At 53.1% G+C, this 20,905-nt stretch overlaps 1 protein-coding gene across 1 annotated transcript in view; it reads right to left on the minus strand.

Moving 5' to 3' along the window:
- Positions 1-1,792: 1,792 nt before the first annotated feature.
- Positions 1,793-20,905, minus strand: part of PRRC2A (proline rich coiled-coil 2A) — a 42,352-nt gene continuing 23,239 nt past the window's right edge. The window contains exons 11-32 of the mRNA XM_063291257.1: positions 20,295-20,523; positions 19,550-19,958; positions 17,989-18,212; positions 17,407-17,767; positions 17,062-17,272; positions 14,654-16,738; positions 12,424-12,674; positions 11,320-11,447; positions 11,087-11,216; positions 10,576-10,661; positions 10,180-10,425; positions 8,760-8,948; positions 8,554-8,628; positions 8,142-8,310; positions 8,008-8,060; positions 7,730-7,818; positions 7,317-7,575; positions 4,625-4,723; positions 4,304-4,522; positions 4,134-4,222; positions 2,635-2,728; positions 1,793-2,512 (exon numbers count right to left, since the gene is read on the minus strand). Of these exons, the coding sequence (XP_063147327.1) occupies positions 2,375-2,512; positions 2,635-2,728; positions 4,134-4,222; positions 4,304-4,522; positions 4,625-4,723; positions 7,317-7,575; positions 7,730-7,818; positions 8,008-8,060; positions 8,142-8,310; positions 8,554-8,628; positions 8,760-8,948; positions 10,180-10,425; positions 10,576-10,661; positions 11,087-11,216; positions 11,320-11,447; positions 12,424-12,674; positions 14,654-16,738; positions 17,062-17,272; positions 17,407-17,767; positions 17,989-18,212; positions 19,550-19,958; positions 20,295-20,523 (5,833 nt within the window). The 3' untranslated portion in view covers positions 1,793-2,374. The remainder of the gene's footprint in view (positions 2,513-2,634; positions 2,729-4,133; positions 4,223-4,303; positions 4,523-4,624; positions 4,724-7,316; positions 7,576-7,729; positions 7,819-8,007; positions 8,061-8,141; positions 8,311-8,553; positions 8,629-8,759; positions 8,949-10,179; positions 10,426-10,575; positions 10,662-11,086; positions 11,217-11,319; positions 11,448-12,423; positions 12,675-14,653; positions 16,739-17,061; positions 17,273-17,406; positions 17,768-17,988; positions 18,213-19,549; positions 19,959-20,294; positions 20,524-20,905) is intronic.

Here is a 20,905-nt window from a genome sequence, read left to right on the forward strand (position 1 = left end):
CCAATTACGGGCCCCATGCTTAGTATACATTTGATCACCAACAGCTCAAAGTCATCTTATTTATTCCCCTCCTCTAAGCATGGTATAGACAAGGAAGACCATAACTTTATAGGCCAACATTCTTCCTGATTTTTCACAAGCTGTGGAATGCGCTTAGGAAAATAGGAATCCCACAATCTCTCTGTCCTCATGCGGAATCCGGCCAGTCTGGACAGAACGTGATGGGACAAGACTGGCTGTCTTTTGGCAACGGAGTTAACAAGACTGTATACTCTCGCCTCAGTACTCAAACTACATGCTGAAATATATACTGTGGGAAGCCGGACTGGAAGATTGGCATGGTTCTTCTGGTGCAAGAAATGTCAATAATTTCTGCTATGCTGATGAGACAACTTCGATAGCTGAAAAATTATCTCCAAGCTTTAGTCACGAGAGTCAAGGAACAGAGTGAAACTGGCTATCTGCTGGTTGGGTTTTGGTATCGCCAGTATGCTGACAACGCACAATTCTTTCTACTCCGGGCCAGCCAAGGGACGCTGCCTCGGTTCTGCCCCAGTCCCTGGAGGCGGTGTGGGCTTGGATGGGGAAGAACCGTCTCCGACTCAATCTTACCGAGTGGCTGTGGGTGTTTGGACTGCCCAGGTCTGAGGATACTCCAAGTTTGACCTTGGATGGGGTGACACTCATTCAAGGGTGGTGTGCAATCAACTGTCAACAGTAGAGGAGCCGTCAGGAAATACTTTGTAGACTAGCTTTTATGAAGGCCTTGGAAAAGCGGTTTGATGTATCTGTATCTACCAAGACTATAACTATGCCGGCAATGGTTTTCCATGGAAGCAAAAACCAGAATTTGAAGGAACAGAAGAGAAAGAAGTTGGGGGCAAATCATTCTGGAAAAAATCTGTGTGGTTGCTTAGGGTCAACAGTGACTTGATGGCACTTGTCAGTTAAGAGGCCTTATTTCAGCACTGCTGCTGCTTCCTTCTCTGGTGCACAAATCTTCCATCTCATGCCAGCAGCCCGTGACCCAGTTAGCTTAGAACAGAGTCTGGGAAAGAAATCTATCACTGTCCAGCCATTCACCCGTAGTTGTCTTCTCTCCCTTCCCAGAGATCTTCCTTAGACCAGAAGAATGGATGAGAATGCCACTTGACACACCCATTGAGTTTGATAGATCTTAACACTTAATTGCGACGCTTCCTTCCTGTTCTAATAAATCTTCATAATTTTATTGGACAACCAGTGGCTAATCACTGCTCTGATCCTGACTGCTTCAAAATATACTGTATGTCTGGCTGCTTTCAGGCAATAATGCGAGTAAAGCTTTGAGTAATATTCTTAATTCTGCCATAGCTAATTAGAATCCCACTGATTTTCACTGTCCTCTTCCAAGTCTAGATGTACCCCAACAGACTTAAGATATAATTCAGGTATTGTGAAAGGCGAAAGGTCCCCTGTGCAAGCACCGAGTCATGTCTGACCCTTTGGAGGGATGCCACTTTCATGACGTTTTCTTGGCAGACTATAGAGTGGGGCGGGTTTGCCATTGCCTTCCCCAGTCGTCACCTTCCCCAGCAAGCAAGCCGGGTGCTCATTTTACCGACCTCAGAAGGATGGAAGGCGGAGTCGACCTGAGCCGGCTACCCAGGAGAGAATCCGGCTTCCGCTGGGATCAAACTTGGGGCGTGGGGAGAGTTTTCGCTGCAATGCTGCCGCCTGCCACTCTGCGCCACACGCTTTTTTAATTCAGGTATTATCGGTAAGAATTAACACGGGGAACTCAACAGCTTGATTTTTATTTTATTGGTTTTTTTAAACAACTTTTTTTGGTTTTATTTATTAAACAAACCAGCTTGACCACCTTTTAAAAACTCAACGCTTCCTATTTCAAACTCAGGGGAGCAGATAGATGGGGGAGGAGGCAGGCTCCCAGGCACACCTCCCCCTACTCCCATAAATAGAAGAGGGAAGAGGCAAGACCTCACATGTTCATATTTATATATATTTACACTCCACACTCTAGAGCAGCTCCCCCCTCGGATCCAAAGAGGCAACACAGCCCCTCCCAGAAAAATAAACTCAGGTGAAACAAAGGAAATAAGCAAAAATACATTCAGCTGGGAGCCTCCCAAATCCTGATCCTTGCCCCAAATTACACTCGGAGTATCCCACTAAGAGTCTAACACCCCTAACAGAGGGGACAAATTCAGCGCACCCTCTCCCCACATAAACAGAAAAGGAGTTAAGGAGACACCCCATCTTTAGGAGACATCAACCGAGGAGAGGAGGAATGAGCCCCAGCAGAGCCCCCCCCCCAATCATTCTGAGGAGAGGATGTCAACCAGATCCAAAGGGGAGGGAGGAGTATTCTGGGCTAGTGGTGGCCAGAGGTGTTGGGGTCCTGCTTGTCAGTGTGGGAACGGGCGTCCGGCTCAAGGCGGCGGGCAGGAACTCCGTCCCGTGGTTGAGCCGCCCGTTCCCAGGAGCGGGGGTTCCACCGAAGGATGTCCGACTGCAAGGGCGAGAGGGGAAGAGGAGTGGAGGAAAAAGAGGAGGAGGAGGTTAGCGCCAACGTTCAGTCTGGGCTGCCATCTCACCCATCGTCCACGCTCTGTCAGCCCCCATCGGCCTCACCTGCTGGTAGACCTCAAAGCGCTGGGCTCGAAAGAGGCCGCTGTAGCCAGACCCAGGAGCCTTGAGCCTGGCGCTGAAGCCTCCAGAGAAAGGCCTGCAGGACAAGAGAAAAAGGCTCAGCGTCGGAGAGGGAGGCCCTCGCGGTGAAATCAGGTCTTGCTATCAAGATACGCCCCCAGGGAAAAGTGTTTTGAGCCGGGTGTGTGTTTCCCAAGAGGCTTATGAAAAACTGAAATGCTGCTATGAAAACATTTCCTCCAACATCATCTTTCTTCACAAAAATGCCTCCAAGTCCCACAGACGTCCTTCATGCTAGAAGGGGTGGGAGGAAGCGACCCAGGGCTTTTTCTACAAACTGCCCACTGGCACCCAGAAGGAGGACAGAGGGAAACGAAGGGTTAGAAATAGCAAGGCTTAGACCTGCTGTGGGTGTCTGGAAGTCACCAGCTTGCCTTCTGGCGAACCGGTGCAGACCCCAAAGCTCACTAACTCCAGCCCACCGTTAGGGGACCCTTCCAGGTCAGGCTGCATTTGGAATTTCGAAAACCTGCGTTCAGCATGCTCACACGACGGCTGCTATCGTGGGCACTGCCACTTATAAAAACCCATCTCCCAGAAGCCAACTGATCCCTGCTCCAATATCTTCTCAAAGATATCCTCTTCTACTACTTCACGAGCCGTGCTCAGACAAAAGGCACTTTTGCAAACAAACGGGCATTAGAGGTTCATGTTGTGCTTCGCAGCATACCAGATTTTGTTTACTGATTGAAAAAATCTTTACAAAGAAAAAAAAATCAGGACCGGGGCAAAGGCACACTGGTGCACACCAGGAGAAAAGCCTGCAGGGACACACTGGCATTCCTGGGCAGCCAGCTGCTGACCCCTGCTCTCTCCCCCCACCCGAGGTTGCATCTGCTCTGAGCACTGAGCCGGGAATCAGAGCTGTGACAGCAGGAGGGGAAATAGCTGCAGACAAGCACAGAACCGTCAAGGGCTCCGGAACTGACTTTTATCATTTAAACTGATGGAAGAAACAATTCTCAAGTTGTCAAAGCGCTGCAAAACCCCCTTTCTGTGCTGGCTGGCTCCAGCTGCTGCAGCCAAGAGGGTCCCCCCTCTCCTGCAGGAGCCCCTTTTTCAATCCATTTCACAACAAGGATCTGCGCGTTTGAACTGCGACCCCCCAAGCAACGGCCGTGCCACAGGGAAAAGCTCACAGACCAGAACTGGCAGCGGCACTTGACCCTTTAGGACTGGCAAAAATGCTCCTTGGGCCCCATAATCCACTCCCCCGTGTTTGCGAGCTAACCGGGCTTGATCAGCAGGGCTCTTGGGCCAGTAAGGGATCAGATGGAGTCCAATGCATTTTCAAAACTTTACCCAGATGGAAGAGCGGATGGAGCATGCAGTCTTGGGAGTCCAGATGACTTCAACCACGGATCCTTCCTCCCATTTCCCCCCCTCTTCAAGACCTCCTCTGCCCCACAGAGAGTACTTGCCTGCTCCCAGAAGGGGGTCGGGCACCCACAGACCCCAGACCGTTGAGTTTCCGGTAATCTGGCAGCGGTTTCATTTCCAGAGTGTGCAGCTGAAGGAGAGGAGCCCCGTCAGCAGCCGGGAGGGGGGATCCCTTCCACCCAGCAGGCCCGCCTTCCCAGCCCCTCCCTACCTCGCTACGCCCCACTCCGCTGTGAGGAAAGGCTCGGAGGGCCGGAGACAGGAGTCGCCCGGCCAGCTGCCCTGGGGGCCGGAGAGCTTGGGCGGCCACGGGAACCAGAGGCATCGGGGGAGGCGGCGGCGGGGCTGGGGCAGCTGGGGGTGCTTGCTGCAAAGAGCCAAAGTTCACCACCTGTGGTAACTGAGGCGGCTCCACTACGGGCAAGAGCACCTGGGGCAGGACCAGAGAGAGAGAGGCAGATGCTGCATTCCGGGGGCCCGGCCTTCCTGAGAAGAGTCTGGGAGTCTCCGGGAGAGAAACGTGCGCCCTCACCTGCTGGGCAGGTCCTGTGGCCGTTAGGAAGTTGCTCTGGCTGCCTTGCCCCAGCGTGGCCGGGTAGAACTCGGAAGGGGAGGCGAGTTCCTGGCGCACCTGTGGGAGGAGGAAGCGCAGGTCAGAGGGCTGTCCCCTGGGGCGCCCGGTCCTAGGATGGCTGGAGGACAGAGCCCTGGAACCTTCCTGGAAACACCCTTCTGGGGTGGTGCCCAGGCAGCACCCAGAGGCATGGAGAGGAGAGCCCTGGCTTCTGAGACCATCACCTGGATTACCAGGATGGATGGATGGGTTGCTGGGCAAAAACAGCTGCACCTAACAGGGATGGATAAAAACGTGTTTGGCCAAAGCACAGTGAGCTCGATCAGGAGGGCTTTAAACTGAATCCCGTGGGAACTGGAAAAAAAGAACAAACCGAAGATAAAGACCTGTGCGCTATAGCAGGGATCCTCAACCTTGGCAACACTAAGCTGGTCAGACTTCAACTCCCAGAATTCTGGGAGTTGAAGTCCACACAGCTTAGAGTTGCCAAGGCTGAGGAATCCTGCACTACAGAAAATGGGAGAGTTGATGGAACGGAGCCTTTTATACCATGCAATGAAAATCAGCAAGAGCGCTGGCTTAAAAAAGTACCGGCCTTCACTGTCTCTATGCTACCGTTCAATGTATAAGCAAGATCAGTTTGAGTTTTTAGTGCAGGAAAGCAAATAGCAGGGGCTATTAGAAAGGGGCTGCTGAGGGTCTCCGCCCTACATAAAGCAACAGGATTGGGACAATGCAGTTTCCAAACAGCACCGTCTGGTACTGATGTGTTCTTATTACTCTTTAGCTTTTATTTTTATTCAACATGTATTTTTTTTTATTACAACGCTGCAAGCTGCCCTTAGCCCACGAAGTAGGACAGCACAAGAACAACTGCTGAGCCGAGGTTAGTGGCTGCTAAGAGAAACAAAAAGGACGTCTTTAGGTACAGAATGTGGGATCCCTGGCTTAGGAGTAGTACTGGCAAAAAATGCACTGAAATAGTAGTTGATTGCAAACTGAACTTGGGCCACCATGTGACGTGACTGCAAAAAAGGGTAAATGCGCTTTTATGCTTTATCAACAGGAGAATGATTTACAAATCAAAGAAAATAATTGTTTTACTTTGGTCAACCCCCCACCCGAAGCACTGTGTCCAATTCTGGGCAGACACCTTAAGAAGGGCAACAACAATGACACGGGGCTAGAGAGACTGAAAAGACACCCAAAGGGGATATGACAGCCCTTTTCCAATGCTTGAATAAATACGAAGAAAGATGAGATCTTTCCTTTCTCATTCCAGAGTGCAGAATACAAAATAATGGACTTAACATACTGGAATGCAGATTTTAACTGGAGAAAAAAGAAAACTCCCTAAAACAAGAGCAGTTCGACACTGGAATTCATGACTCAGACAGTGGTGAAACTTCTCTGGGATATATTCAAACTAAGGCCAGACAGTAACCCATCTTGGATTATTTGATTTGGTTCCTGCACCAAACAGAATGTTGGACTCAATTGCCACAATGGCTCTTCCACTTCTATGATTTTATGAAATGCTTCCAAACAAAACCTTGGCCTTCTTCCCATTTGCTCTCCCCCTCCACAAACAATTTTTGCTTGTAACCATATTTGGGTATCTGGAACAAAACAGGCCAATTTAGTCCCTAACACAGACGGAGACTTCCATGCAGGGACCACCCAACGCCGGACGCTTCGTGCACGCAGGACGTCATGCACGGAACCTTTTGCCCGTCTTCAGTAGGAAAGCGAGCAGTACCTTTTCCAGAGGACTTAATTCATCTTTCATTTTGTTGCGCTGCCTGGCTTCTATTACCAATTGCTTTTTAAAACATAATGGGGGGCTGAGGGGAGATGATACGAATCTCACTGCAGTTGTCAAAAACTTGATTGCCGGAGACTGGAGGACTCTTTTCAGCCAGGGAAGAAAATCTCTGGTAAGCACTGCAATGTGCTGGTAAAAAATTGGTATTGCTCCCAATGCCCTCATACCAAGATGGAGCCCCTTTGGGGCAAGCAAGCAGGAAAGTCAGGTTTAAAATGCCAGACTGGATCTCCCGTGTCACGCCCCCACCGATCCAGTCCTGAGGAACAAGCCTCTGCCGTTACCCCACCAGAGAATGCTTCTGGCTGCACAACCCGGCATGCAAAGGGTTCAGAACCATCACAGAGTTTTTCTCAGCACAAGTGCCTTCGCGGCTGGAACAGTGTGCTTTTTCCCCTCCACACACAGACCAGAAATTATGTTTGCTGGATCTTTTTGCTTGACTGCAGGACTGGAAAGCAAATCATTTTCACATCAGAGCTATGAATGGGGGAAGGCTTTTTCAAATGTTTCTGTTTTATCGGAGTGCGTTTCTGAGAGCGGCCCAGACTCTTTGGGGTTAGGAAGCATACAAAAGGACTAAATGAAACTGTTTAGATGAAACTGGTCAAGAGAACTGGGCAAGCGGCATTTGTAGACACGTAAGTAATTTGAAGAGCATCACTGAGAAAGGGCTGGCCAAAACCCACCCCTGATGCAAAACATCTGCTTTGACAGGTACATACTTGGTTTCATAACAGGCTACTCTGTCTCAATCTGCACATGCACACACACCCCCGGATTTCCAACTGTTGAACTGTCTTTCTCCCATAACTTCCCCAGTACCTGAAGCAGGGCCTGTTCAGGGGCCAGTTGGCTTCCACAGAAGGCTGAGCTGTAGATGAAGGAAGGAGGGGGTGCCTGGTACAGCAAGCCCGTTGCCGGGAGTTTGGGCAGATCGGCTGCCTGCAGAGCTGCTATTTCCACATACTGCCCCTTCAAGGCCACTCCTGAGAGCAAGGTCGAGCTGGGCAGCACTGCACCCGCTGCCGTCTGAGCCGGAGAAGGAGGGGCTGGGCTGGGCTGGAGGTACAGGTGCTGGGACCTGTAAACAAGAATCCAGCGCAGTTGGCATAAACAGCTCTGCATTTGTGGCCCAACCCTCCAAGTCCTGAACAAGGAAGGACGGAAACGGAACGGATCCGTGCCCTGTCACCACCCAGGATCAACCTGTCATCCGCTCTCCCGCCAGCCTGTACCTGTACGAGTGCACAGATGGGGTGCTTGGACGGTAGCTGCTGCCACCACTTGCACTGTGCAGCTGGGACTCGAGCTGGGCACTGGGGACCTACAGCCAGAGGATGGGGGAAACGCCGTCAGAGGACTGGGATTCCAGCAAACCTGCCCACCCCCCAGCCCACTTTTGGTACTCCAGCAGCATTCCCAATTCTAACTGGTCTGTGCCCAGTGCACAATCCCCAGCAACATTCTGGGAAATCACCTCCCTATCCTGCCTCCCACCTGCCAAGATGGCTACCTGGTTCCCATAAAACAGCTCCGGGTACAGTCGTGGCCCCTGGCCCCTCTCACCTGCAGAGAGAAACACCGTCAGGCACTCATCTGCTTGAAAGCCACAGAAGAGCCCCTTCTGTCCCCCAACTGACCCCCTACCTGAGAACACGGTGGCATCTGCTGGGAAGCTATGCAAGCAGGAAGAGGCAGCCGCAGGCCCCGGGAAAGACCGGGGCTCGTAGGGACGGCCGGGAGGCATCTCGGGGGAAGCTCTGTGGCTGGGAGGTGCTGGGGGGAGCAGCTCCCACTCTCTGGGGGCAGAGGCCAGCTGCGGAGAGAGCAGATGGGAAAGCCGTCAAGAGGCAGAGGGTGACAGTCTAGCGCTCCGACTCCTTCTGACACAAACCGACTGCGCCCATTTTTATCTCGTCGCTACACATACTGACCGTTTGAGTCCTACACAAACCTTCAGCAACACAACTCAAACTGCGCACCAGGGAGTACACTGTGTGTCACTCCTGTGGCGCTCCTCTCACCTCTGACGGCAGCACACACCCCTGCCACCACTTACCCCTTCGGTGAGTGCCTGGTGCAGCTCTTCGTCTGCTTTGGGGCCTTCGCTCACAACGAAACGAAGGTCAGCATCCTGAAAGGGCAAAGTTCCAAGTCAAGGCCTGAGCCAGGGATTTCTTGCTCCAAGTTTCCAAAGACTAGCCTGTGGCGAGCCCCTGGCCTCGGCATGCAGGTGACCCAGGGACTCTCAGCTTTCATGCTTACCTTATCACTGGCGCCAAACTGGATGGGCGGGCAGGTCCCCGGGGACTCGAGTTGGGGGCTCTGTTCAGGCTTCAGGACACCCAGGCCCTCCGTGCTCTCCTTGGCCTTCTCTGCCCTCTGGGAGCGCTCTGTGCCAATAGCGCCAGGGGGAGGGTGGTCTCGGGATAGTGGCTCGGGGGAACTGCTCACCTGCTGCAGAGGAGGGTGAAGGAACTCATGAGGCAAACTCTTCCAACCTTATCAGGCAGGCCTGGACCCACACATCTTGAGCTCATCACCTATCCGCTGAGCGGGGATAGCATCCAATCTGGACAAAGGGCCCAGCATCAGCCTCACAAGTGACCCAAGAGACACACAGCCACCCCTCGCTTCAGTTGAAGGCCCCATGATCACCACTCCTTCCACCCCTGCTGGGAAGATGATGAAGACACAACTGGCTTCAACCAGGACCAAGACAGGGATCCTGTGAAATTTCTGAAGCTCACAGACGTATCTCGCCTATGCAGTCTGGTAGATTAGCTTTATAAGGTCATCTCGATTGAAGACCAAAAGGAGAACCAGAAGTGAATCCTGAAGGGGAGAGCTGGGAGGCTTAGGAGAACACTGGGAAGTACTCAGTTCAAGTCAATCTGGCGAGTCTTACTTCGGGCCTGCAGGTAATTTTGTAAAAGCAACACACCACCTCTGCCATTAGACACCAAGCATCACATCACTTACTTTTATTAAGAAAGATATTTCGAAACTTTAGAAAGCAAAAACAAGCACAAAGAGGTGCGGGGTAGTGCCCAGCAATTTGCAAAACTAGAAAAAAGTTCCGAGGAAGATGGTGAAGGTGGAGCGATGAATGGGGTTGAGCGCCCTATTTAAAGGTCCTATTTTGCTGGATTGCAAGGATCTTGCGACAGTGAATCACGTCCTCATTACTTGACTAGACTCCTGCAATGGGGCTGCCACTGAAGGCCACCCAGAAAATGTAACTGGTGCAAAATGCAGCAGCCTGATTATACTTTTGCTTCAAGTCCTACAGTGTTTATCAAGAGAGAGGTTTCTGGCTGCAATTCGAAGTGCTAGCTGTGACACAGAAAGCCCTATATAGCTTGGGACCCAGGTGCCTGCAGGACTGCCTTGCCTTACCACAGGGCCTAAAGCAGCAGAGGAAGAACATCTGGATATGAAGTTTGAGGGCCAACTAGCAAGGCCAACTAGCCAAAATTGGGGCCAACTAGCAAGGGAGATGAGAGTGAAAATAGAGGCAGAGGAGCGCGTCTTCCAAGTCCAATAAGCATAGCCTAACTGACTGTGTCAGAAGAACACTAAGGTTAAGACTCAGACAGCAGAACGCATACAAACGTACCCTTGTCAGAAGCTACTAAGGTCACTGTTACGGCAGAGGCAGAACGGACAAGAATAAACGTCGTACCTTCTTGTCCTTGAGCAAACTGGAGTCTCTAGTTGGTGGCGGCCTCCTCCTTTGTTCTTTAGTGTCCCTCCCTTCAGGATCAGGGGCTGTGGTGTCATCCTTACTTTTGCCCATGGCTCCACCCCGTTTGGTGGCAGCATCTGGCGTGGCTTTCAGACCCCCATCAGGAGAGCTGCGTTGGCTACAGGTGGCCGAGGAGACCTGGGAGTCGCTACTGAGGTCCACACCGCTGTCAGACAGGCTCATCTGGAAGAGAGGCCAGCGGGATTCAGCCAGGAGGGTTCAGGATCGAAAGGAAGCCGAGAACAAAGTCCTCCTCGCCTGTCAACGCCAGCTCTGCTCTCTCACAGACCTGCTTTCCCCACCCCCTTCAGCTGAGATTTACCCAGCTCTCACCTCTGTACTTGCAACCTCTTCAAAGGCATTCAGGGGGTCAATCCATGGCTCTACCGAGGCAGGACGGTAGCTTTTCCGGGAGGAGTCTGATTGAATTAAGCACAGGGGCAACAGGGTGAGGCTTTTCTGCTACAACTTCTAAGGAGGCCTCCAAGGCCCCCCTGACCCAAGCTTAAGACTTCTTCCAGCTCAAAAGGTGAATTTATTTATTTTCAACCCATGCAAATGTTGCCATGTACGTGATGCCCAGAGGCTGCAGAGACGCCCTGCCTTTTCCTTGCCAAACACCTACCCAGGATTTTCAAAGAACAGCTGCTCTCTAAGTTGTACAGAGTTTGTACCTGTACAGAGACATCTCTAACTGGTATGATCAGGTTTGCTCTGGCCCAAAGGGCTGCCCCTCGCTCTCAGAGCTGCCTATGTACCCTGACCACCAGGGACACCAACCCAACCTCCGCCCTCCCCGGAGACTGCCAGATGCCAACACACTATGACATCTCAGGTAACTTACTCGAATTCAGATGGTTCCAGATCTGTGGGGCTAGCCCTTCGGACACTGGGACGCTCCTGCTAAGAGGCTCCCTTGGAGTCTCCTCTTTGGGGGGTGCATAACCTGGGCCACTGGGAAAGCCCAGAGGCTCCTGAGAGAGGTGGGGAAAGGTAGCAAAGTTATCCGTAAGGGTTTAATCCAAATACTCATCTCTTTTCTTCAACTTCGCCCTAGGATGAGAAGAACCTGCCTACCTGCTGCAGCAGATCTTGCTTGCGAGGCCGTTCTCGGCGTTTTGCACCGAAGCCGCTTACTGTGCCAGGTTCCTTCAGAGAAGCACTGCTGGAACGGAGAAGCTGGTTCTTGTCCAGGAAGCAGGAATCTGCATGGGGAGAAGTAGACGACGTTTGGATTGCAATCAAACCGGACAGAATCAGGCAAAGACGTGACGAAGATTACAAAAAGCCTGTAATCTGAATTCTGTCCCTCTCTGGAAGCTCATGCAGGTAGTCCTTGACGTACAGCCATTCATTCAGTGACTGTTTGAAGTTATGACGGTGCTGAAAAAAGCGACTTACGACCAGTCTTCACACTTATGATTGTCGCAGCATCCCTGGGGTCACGTGATCAAAATTCAGGCACTTGGCAACTGGCATGTATTTACGATGGTTGTGGTGTCCCGGGGTCACATGATCACCATTTGTGATCTTCCCAACCAGTTTCCGACAAGTGAAGTCAATGGGGGAAGCCAGATTCGCTTAACAACCACAGCAATCCGCTTAATGACAGTGGTTTAGCGAGGGAAGTTCCAGTCCCAATTGTGATCATAAGTCGAGGACTACCCGTACACCTCACTTCTCCAAGACTGAAAGAACTTAGCAGCAATAGCCCATTCCAGAACCCATTACTGGCAATCTGCAAAACCAAGCTTGCGCTATGCCTCGGGGAAACCAGGTCTGCCATAAAAAACTCACAAACTTCTTGAAAACTTCCTGTCAAAGGAAGTAAGAGACGGGTGCTCCAAAATATTATGGTTCTCCTAGCAACTTCAATTTGAAAATTAATAAATATACAGCTAGTAACCTTTGAGTTGTTAATTAATTTTAATGCCTACCATGAACATTTCAAGAAGTCCACCCATCATAAACTCGCCCAGGTTGAGAAACACTGAATTAAGGGTTCACGTCTCATTTGGTTGCAGTGGGATACCAGCATATTAAACCAACAAACAAAATGCGTTTCCTCCCCATCCCACGAGCTGAGCTCCCACTCGCAATTCCAGCGCAACAGTTCTTGCTAACTAGCAGAGGATAGAATGGAGGATTCTGGAGCCCTGGCCTGAAGGAGCCCCACGTTACCTGCACTACCGCCGCTCCTATTCTCAAAGCACCCCAACGGGAGGCCAGAAGCGCCCCCACTTCCTGGCCCCAGGAAGGCTGGCTGAGCTGGGCCAGGGGAGGCGGGCTTGGTGTGGCGGCTGCCCAGTTCCGCTAGAGCCTGCTGGATGCCAGCTGGGTCACTGTGAATGACGCGATCCAAACGATACACCGTACTGGTCGTGGGAGCGGGAGGTAGGCTCAGGCCTGGAGAGTGATCGTCTGCGTTTCGGCTGCAGGGGAGCAAAGAGTGATCAATGGAAGCATCACACAACAGAAGATGGCAAGGGAGGAGCGGGTGATTATTTCTTCTCCCTCTGTCCGCAGTAAGCCACCCTCAAATCCCCTTCCTTCCATTTTGGGCTGGAGGCTTCTCTTTCTACGCCTGTCATGGATCAGCCCACTGCTCGTTTCTCACTCTGCTGGGCTTGACTCGAGAAAGGGGCTTGCTCTTGGTCCAGCCTGTCAGCCAAAGGATTTTGTTAACACCAAAAATAGGATACCCCACAAATGGGCAAACAGCTAAGGCAGTGTTTCTCAACCATGGCAATTTTAAGACAGGTGGACTTCAACTCCCAGAATTTTGGGAGTTGAAGTCCACCCATCATAAACTTGCCAAGGTTGAGAAACATTGAGTTAAGGGTTCAATGACAAATTCCTAGAAAGCCCCAGAAGGTCTTATTCTATTTTTGGACATTCAAGCAGAATTTGGGTGCTCTTGGTGAAGGCACTGTTGAGGACTTCCTGGTTACAGCCAGCTTTGGCCAAGGAGGTTACACTGGAATTCAACCAAGGTGGAAAGTGATTGGAGGACCAGGCTCTATAAATATATCCCTAAGCAGAGCCAAGCCTTTCAGAAGTGGCTGCTTGAACCAGACATGAATCAGTGTGTGATATTTCAGCTACCAGGGATAACTAGGCATAGCAGGTAGGGCTGTCTCCAAAAGAACCCGCTTATGTTCACTGTGGGAAGACGGAGCAGGGGACACAGGTGGGAGGTTGAGAGCATCTCAAACACGCTTCGTTTTTGCCCAGAACAGGAGGGGGTGCCTTTCCCACATGGTTTGAGTCTTGGTAATCTTGTTGATTTTTTAACTTCTTTGCACTGACTGACGTATGTTACAAATTACAGTTTTTATCCTTGTACACCACAGGACTTTTTGAAGATAAACAGTAGTACAGAAAGCACAAACAAATAAAAATCACAACTACTGGTTAACCGACTGGGACATGCCATTAACCATTACCGATGACCCTTTCCCCAACCTGTTAACCAACCCAAGCCTACCCTGTATTACAATGAAGCCTCCTGCTTTTGATCAGCCACGCAGAATATGTTCAGCTATCAAGAGAGTCCGCACTAATCGTGGCAGGTGTGCAGATTCCCTATATAAATGGGGCAAGATACCATCTCCAAGGTGTGACTGCGGGGCTGACAGGCAAACTGTTAAACACATAATACAGGAATGTAAGACTAGAGCCTACGACGGGAACTCTGCTGACTTCCTGATGGCAACTGATGCTGCAAAAGACTGTATTTGTAATCTTAATGTTTGTTTTTGGTCATAAATTTTTATATACCTTTTTATATTCCCTTTTTAAAAATATAATATATTTGTAATATGCATGATGTGCTGCCGTATGATTGATTGATTGATAACCAAACCAAACCAAACCAAACCGTCATGAGTACTGATGGCGAGCAGGAGGGGGCCTCTATCCAGGGGGGAAAACGCATGCGTAGTACTGAGGAGTTGAGCAGCCATTCAAAGAGACACAGATCAGACCCACCTTAGCTTTTGGGGTTTATCTGTCTGGGTTTTCCCACGCTTCTTCTGTTTGTTAGGATTGTCTTATGTAGCAGTAATAAACACTAGAGACCTATTCCTTGTCTCAGTGTGATTTCTGACTGTTAGGACACAACCCTTAGCCTGGCACTTTGGACTGCTGCTTCCATCATTCCTGGCCAGGAGAACCGTGCTGCCTGGAGGTAACGGGAACTGCACCCCAACGAAACCGGAGGGCCGCAGTTTGGTTGGAGGTCGTGGTGGAGGCTATGCTGGCCCAAGTCGGCCCAATCATTTCAACCACACCATCGTTCCCCTCGCTGACCACTCCGTGCTTTGTTTCCGCCACTCGTTCTCACTCGCTTCACCTCATGTGGGATCTGCCTCCCTCCCTCCCACCCCTCTTGACTGCCCTGAGGACTTGCCTGCGGTTCTTGGGCGAGGGCCAGCTCCTCTTATCCCCTCCGCTGCGACCACTGCCGCTCCCTCCCCGGCCGGCTTTGCCTCCTCCCCCCGAGCCGGGGTTGGCGCGCCGGTTCTGCCGGTCCATGCCAGGCCGTTGGCTGGAGAAGCTGCGCTTGGACATCTCCTTCCTCTGGGCTAAACTGAGCTCGTTGTTAGAGGGGCGCCCCCCGACCGAAGGCACGCCGGAGCAGCCCCCTTTCAGGAAGGCAGTGGGGGGAGGCCCGCCAGGCGCCGGCTCTTTCTCCCCACCCCCACGGCGCTCCGTGAAGTCACTGCTCTCCGAAGCGGTCTCCCATTCCTCGTTTGCCTGGTCAGAGTTCTGGTTGGATAAGTCCGGAGACTTCGTGCCAGCCGCTCTTCGGGCAGTCGATTCCTCAGGGATGGGGACAGAAGGTGCTGGAGAGAATGGCTGACCAGCCCTCTGCTCGCCGTTGAGCCGGGCGGCATTCTCACGCTCCTGCTTCAGCCTCCGGAATCGAGGCGGCTTGTCTTGTTGCTGGGAGCGGCCATGGCGCCGTCGCCGAGGTGGTCGGTCGAAGCCACGGTCGGAGCTGGGGCCGAGGGGGGGTTGTTTTGGGGGAGCTTGAAAACCCCCAGTATCCTCTGGGGACACTGCTGGAGGTCCTGATGGCGTCTTTTCCTTCACCGAGGATTCCAGAACTATTTCTTGCTGCTTTTCAGGTTTCTTGTTGGGCTGGGGCTTGGACGGAGGGCTCCATCCGCCCGGGGGTGCACGGCCACCTCCTCGGCCACGACGGGAGGGCACACCCCGGGGAGTGAACACGCGCCCGCTACGGGTTCCTGGATCTGAGAGGCGTGGGGGCATCTTGTCGGCAAACCGAGGCAAGCCAGGGTGCTGGGAAGAGGGCGCTGCTGCAGAAGTCATTGGAGCGCCTCGGTTGCGCTGGCTAGAGGCCGGTTCTTTGGTCATCTCCTTGTCCGAATGGGCCACGTCGCTGGCACTCTCGTGGGTCTCACTTCCTGTCTCAGACCCCCGCTGACGCCGCCGCTTTGGGATCTCTTCGTACTCCGAGCCTTCGCTCCGCGTCTCGCTGGTGTTGCGAGGGCGGAAGTTGGAGCCGGGCCCTGCAGGTTTACCAGCCCCGTCATCGAGGCGATAGAAGGGCTCGCGGTAGCTGCGGAACTCCCGGCTTCTTCCCCGGCCACCTCGGCCACGGCCGCTGTAAGCGCCTCGGAAACCTCGTCCTCGGGCAAAATACTCTCCTCGCCCCCTTGCCCGGCCACGGCCAGCATAGCCACCCCGCTCGTAAGGGCCTTCTCGCCGCCGGCGGTTTGGTGACAGTGTGCCCTGCTGCTGCTGCTGCTGCTGCGGCTCTTTGGGTGGCATCACTGTTCCACCATTGACCACCGGCTTGGCTTTATTCTCCTTGCCGGGCTTTGGGGACTCTTTAGATGGGTCTGGCTTACTACTCCCTGCCTCTCCACCTTCCTTGGCCTTTCCTCCAGCACGCACATCCTCCCCTTCATCTTTTATCTCCTTAGGGGGTGGCAGCTTCTTAATGGGCCCAGCTCGGCGCGGAGCCTTGTCTCCAGAAATGTCTTCAATTCTCCTGCTGCTGCCGGGACGGGGACCCCAACGTGTCTCTGTTTTGGACTCACGCCGTGGCTGCTTATGGAATTCATGCTGCTGCCGTGGCGGCTTCTCCACCCGCCGTAGGATATCCTCTTTGATTGGAGTCTCCTCTTTTGGCTGTTCAGAGGGAGGTTTCTTAGCTACGACTGGACGAATGATTAGCGGCTCCACTGATTTGATCTCTTCTGGGAGGTCACGATGGAGCAACTGGGGTTCCTCTTCGCTTTTGCGAGACGGCTGGATTTGGGGCTCGAGTCGTCCATTCCTGTTCACTTCTGTTGGTGCTGCCAGAGTCATGCCGGCTTGCCAGGGCCCTCCTGGCCGCGGAGGCTCATCCATTGGGAAGCGATGCAATGGTGCAGGATTGCCGTTTTCTGAGAAACCCTGGTAGTTCCCCATGTATGGTTGAGGGGTGACAGCATCACGTAGGCGAACAGGTGGTGTCTCGCTCCTGAAAAAGACATCAAGTGCATCAAGTCAACAGCAGCAGTCCCAAGTAGTGCCATCTGCCTTCCTCTGCCTCCTCACCAACTCTCCAGTTTCATACCAGAGGCGTAAGGAAGAGCAGAGTCCGAGGCAATGGAGATTCAAAAGCTGATGTCTTTGGGGATGAGGCATATAAACTTGGCTTTCCTTCATCATTCAAAAGGACCACATTTGCTGATGTGGTTCCAACAAGAAAAACAGACCAGTTAGATCAAGGTGGGTTGTTCATTTACCCTTCTTCTCATGCCCACATCCAAGCAGCCCCCAAATCATCTAAAGTTTCCTCACCTTAAGCCTTTCTCCTCTTCATCCTGTTGCCGAAGAGCTGCTGCCTGAGGCCGGGAGTCAACACTAGAGGGGGCGTTGGTGAAGACGTCGCCAGCCCAGGCCAGCTTGGCATCAACAGGTGGGGTGCCACGCTCTCGAAGGATGGGAGGGTGGCGGTCAAACTGCTCTGAGTTGGAGCCCCCGCTGTCTGATCGCTCGCGGGGCAGAAGACCTGAGGGAGGGAAAGAAGGGCGGCACGCGTACAGCAATCAGCTCTAACTCCCTGCGCGGTCTCCTAAATCCATCTTCCGTCGGGTTAGCTGGTGAGCTCAGCTACAAATTGCTGTTTGTTTCGCCAGTACTTACCAGAGGGGTGCACGCCAGGAGGATAAAAATCCATAGGGGGCCGGCCCTGCATCATGCGTGGGTCCATGTAAGGCGGGATCATCATCCAGCGGGGGTCAAAGTTTATCTGGGGCATTGGCGGGGGCCGCCCGATGGAGCTTGGGTACATGCCTTTGGGGGGAGCCTGCTGTGCCGGAGGGGGCACTGAGGGCTGCTGCTGTCCAGGTGGCCCTGCCTGAGGATGAACGTTGCCCGAGGGGCCCAGAGGAGCCAGAGGGACGCCTGCTGCCTGCTGCTGGGTAGAGGAAGACAACGGAGGCTGGACCTGGCTTTGTTGCTGCTGTTGCTGCTGCCATTGCTGCTGCTGTTTCAGCAACTGCTCCTGAGAGGGTAGCGAGAGCATCTTTTACTACACGGCCCCCAACAACCGCTCCTACCCAGAGCCCCCACTTGCCCAAGCAACTGCCGGGTATGTTGCTTCAGGAGCTGCAAGGACACCAGCAGGTGCCAAGTCCTAATCTGAACTCAACCCAACGGGTTCTACTTGCTGCTTTCCATCTTCCCGAGGAACCCGCTTTTCGTCCCAGACCTCTCATGCCGTACCTGCTGTTGCCGCTGGAATCGAGGCGGTAACGACTTCTGGTATTTTGAGTAGCCAAGAGTCTGAGCTGGAATTGGCTGGCGAGCGGGAAGAACCGGCTCTCCCTTTGACTCCACCTTGGCGGGGATGGGGGCTGCCGGAAGGACCGGTCCAGGTAAGGCTGGTGGCTCTTCCCTGGCTTCTGGAACTTCCTTGGGAGAAGGGGGAGGAGCCAGAGGGGGCTCAGCTGTGGGGCAACAGGATGGGAAAAACAGGAAATGAGCTGCGGTCTCCCATGTTGACCCGTAGGGTCCTTAAAGCTTACTGTCCTGAACACACCTTTCTCTCTATCCCAGGCTTCTGCGTCTCAAAATCTTCCAGGAAGAATCTTTTCAACGCACCTTCCTCACTTGTTAAATAGCCGATAAGGAAAGCGCTTTCCCCGTTATGGTGTTGTAGACTGTCTCCCCTACTGCTGCATTTTTATGCTATTTAAATCTTGATCGTATCAGCTGTTTGGGATTGGCCATTCGATGTTCTATTTTTCATTTATCTTTTGATGCAGGATGGTTTGTAGATGTCTAAATTAAGTAAAACGTAATCCTGTTCCCTCAGCCTGCAATGGCCTAGTGCAGCCAGAAATAGGTCATTAACTGGATTTTAGAGGGTTTTTAAAAAAAAAAAAAAAATGGGGAGAATTCATATGCGGAAAATGAGAGTATCAGCAAGGAAGGCAGACTTTTCTTCTCAAGTCAGTTATGTGCCTACAATCAAAATCTGAGGTACCTTTCCTATTTCTTTTGTCCCCTTCTGAGCAAACAACTGAAAAGATTTACCGATAATGCCTCCCGTTACTTCCTTGACTAACTGGGATCTCCGATGCACTGCAGAAGATTCCGAGGACCTCTTCTACAGTACTATTACTGTAGTATCCGACCTGGAGCCCTCCATATGCATTTAAAATCCTAAAGCATGGTCATACTAGCTGGGGATGATGGAGGATGTAGTCCAACACCCTAAAAGATGCCAGGTTGTGGATGGCTGCTCTGGAACATGCTTCCAGCTGGCGTGGGCCAAGCCTGGGGAGTCCTCTTGCTTATGGAACTGAACTCAGAACGCGCTCCGAGGCCCAGCCAACGTTCCCCTGCAAGCGGGAGGGAACGGGGGCTGCTGGGAAGACGGGGGTGGGGGAGGCGGGGAGGCACTGTTGGTGGCAGCTGAGGGGACAGAAGGAAAGCGCTGGGAAGCCTGGGGGGGGGGGGGAGGATGGCCAGCGGGCTCTGCCATTACCGCAGCTGCTGAGGGGAGGAGAGGGGAGCCCGGACAACATGCACCAGCCTTGCTCTATTCCCTCTGACCGCGCTCTGCTCAATCTGAAACCCGAAGCAACCCACACGTCCCAAGTTCTATTTCTACCGAGCTGGGGCTGGCTCAAAACAGGACTGCCGGAATATGACCATCTGTTTCGAAAGAGAACCCCCTTTTCCTTCCTGCGTACACCCCACGGCACCACCACAATTTTGCTGGCTCTTTGGCTGGCCGCTCAGACAGACTTTTCTAACGCCAAGAGGAGCACAAAGTTACCGAGCACCGCCGAGTCCAAGGCGCTCCCGTTGCTGCCGCCGCCGCTGCCGCCCCCCCCAGCCACGCTGCGAGGTTTGCCAGCCAGAACCGGCTCCTCCTTTTTTTCTTCCGGGGAGCCTGGGGCAGCCAGCGGATTGGGGAGCGCCGGGGCGGGGGGCGGAGGAGGAGCAGGGGCCTCCTTGGGGGGCTCCGGCTTCAGGCGCTTGTCGGGGGCGCCAAATTTCTCATCCAGCCGCTTGAGCTTCTCGGCGCAGGCAGCTCGCCGCTCCTCTTGCATGCGCCGCTCCTCCTCCTCCCGCCGGCGTCGGGCACGCTCCACCGCGGCCGAAATCTCGGAGGACGACTGCTTCCGGCGCTGGCGCCAAGCCTCATCCTCGTCCTCGGGAGGAAGCGGCCGCAGCGGGCGGTCCTGGAGGGAAGAAACGGTCTCGAGGTCAGGGAGCTAAACGCACCAGGCATTTGGGGGGAGAAGAGGGGGTCATTCCTGATCAAGCGCCGCAGCAGAAATTCAAACGTCAGAGATTTCACGTGCCGGTCACTTAAGCCCCTCGCCTGCTATTTACGTGGGAGGCAGCCCTGGCCTTGTGGGGCAATAAGGCAGCAACAAACCAGCTTCTCTCCTAAGCGTTTTCCCATAATTCACACCCTTTGGTTTAATTCGGAAGCCTAATTCGGCTCCTCATCGCTTGAGGGGCAACGGCCAACCCTCGTCCACTACCAGGTTTCCCAGCCTCAACAGACTCACCGGGAAATCGTTGGGCTGCCCCCAGTTGCCCCGGTTTGGGGGGGGCGGGGGTGGGGGCGGGGGAGGCCGGACTGCAGGGGAAGGCGGTGGCAGGTCCTTGGCACCCTCCGAGGGACGCGCATTTTCGGCCCAGGCTGTTTTCACAAGGGATTGATCCTCTTTTGGAGTTCCAGCCTTCTTTGTCTCTGCGCCTGATGACTGGTTTTCAGGACCAAAAGCTTCATCGTTACTAAGGAGAGAGGGAGGGAGGGAGGGAGAGAGGGAGGGAGCAGTGAAACAAGAGCTTTGGGCATTTTGCACACATGGTGTCATGAGTACTGATGGTGAGCAGGAGGGGGCCCCTATCCAGGGGGGAAAACGCATGCGTAGTACTGAGGAGTTGAGCAGCCATTCAAAGAGACACAGATCAGACCCGCCTTGACTTTTGGGGTTTATATGTCTGGGGTTTTCCCACGCTTCTTCAGTTTTGTTAGGATTTTCTGTCTAATGTAGCAGTAATAAAACACTAGAGACCTATTCCTTGTCTCAGCGTGGTTCCTGACTGTTAGGACACATGGTTTGGAGCTGGGGCAACCAGCAACAAGAATGGCTTTGACTCAGGTACCCTGGAG

Source organism: Candoia aspera, chromosome 2, assembly GCF_035149785.1.
Source record: "Candoia aspera isolate rCanAsp1 chromosome 2, rCanAsp1.hap2, whole genome shotgun sequence".
Classification (NCBI taxonomy): Eukaryota; Metazoa; Chordata; class Lepidosauria; order Squamata; family Boidae; genus Candoia; species Candoia aspera.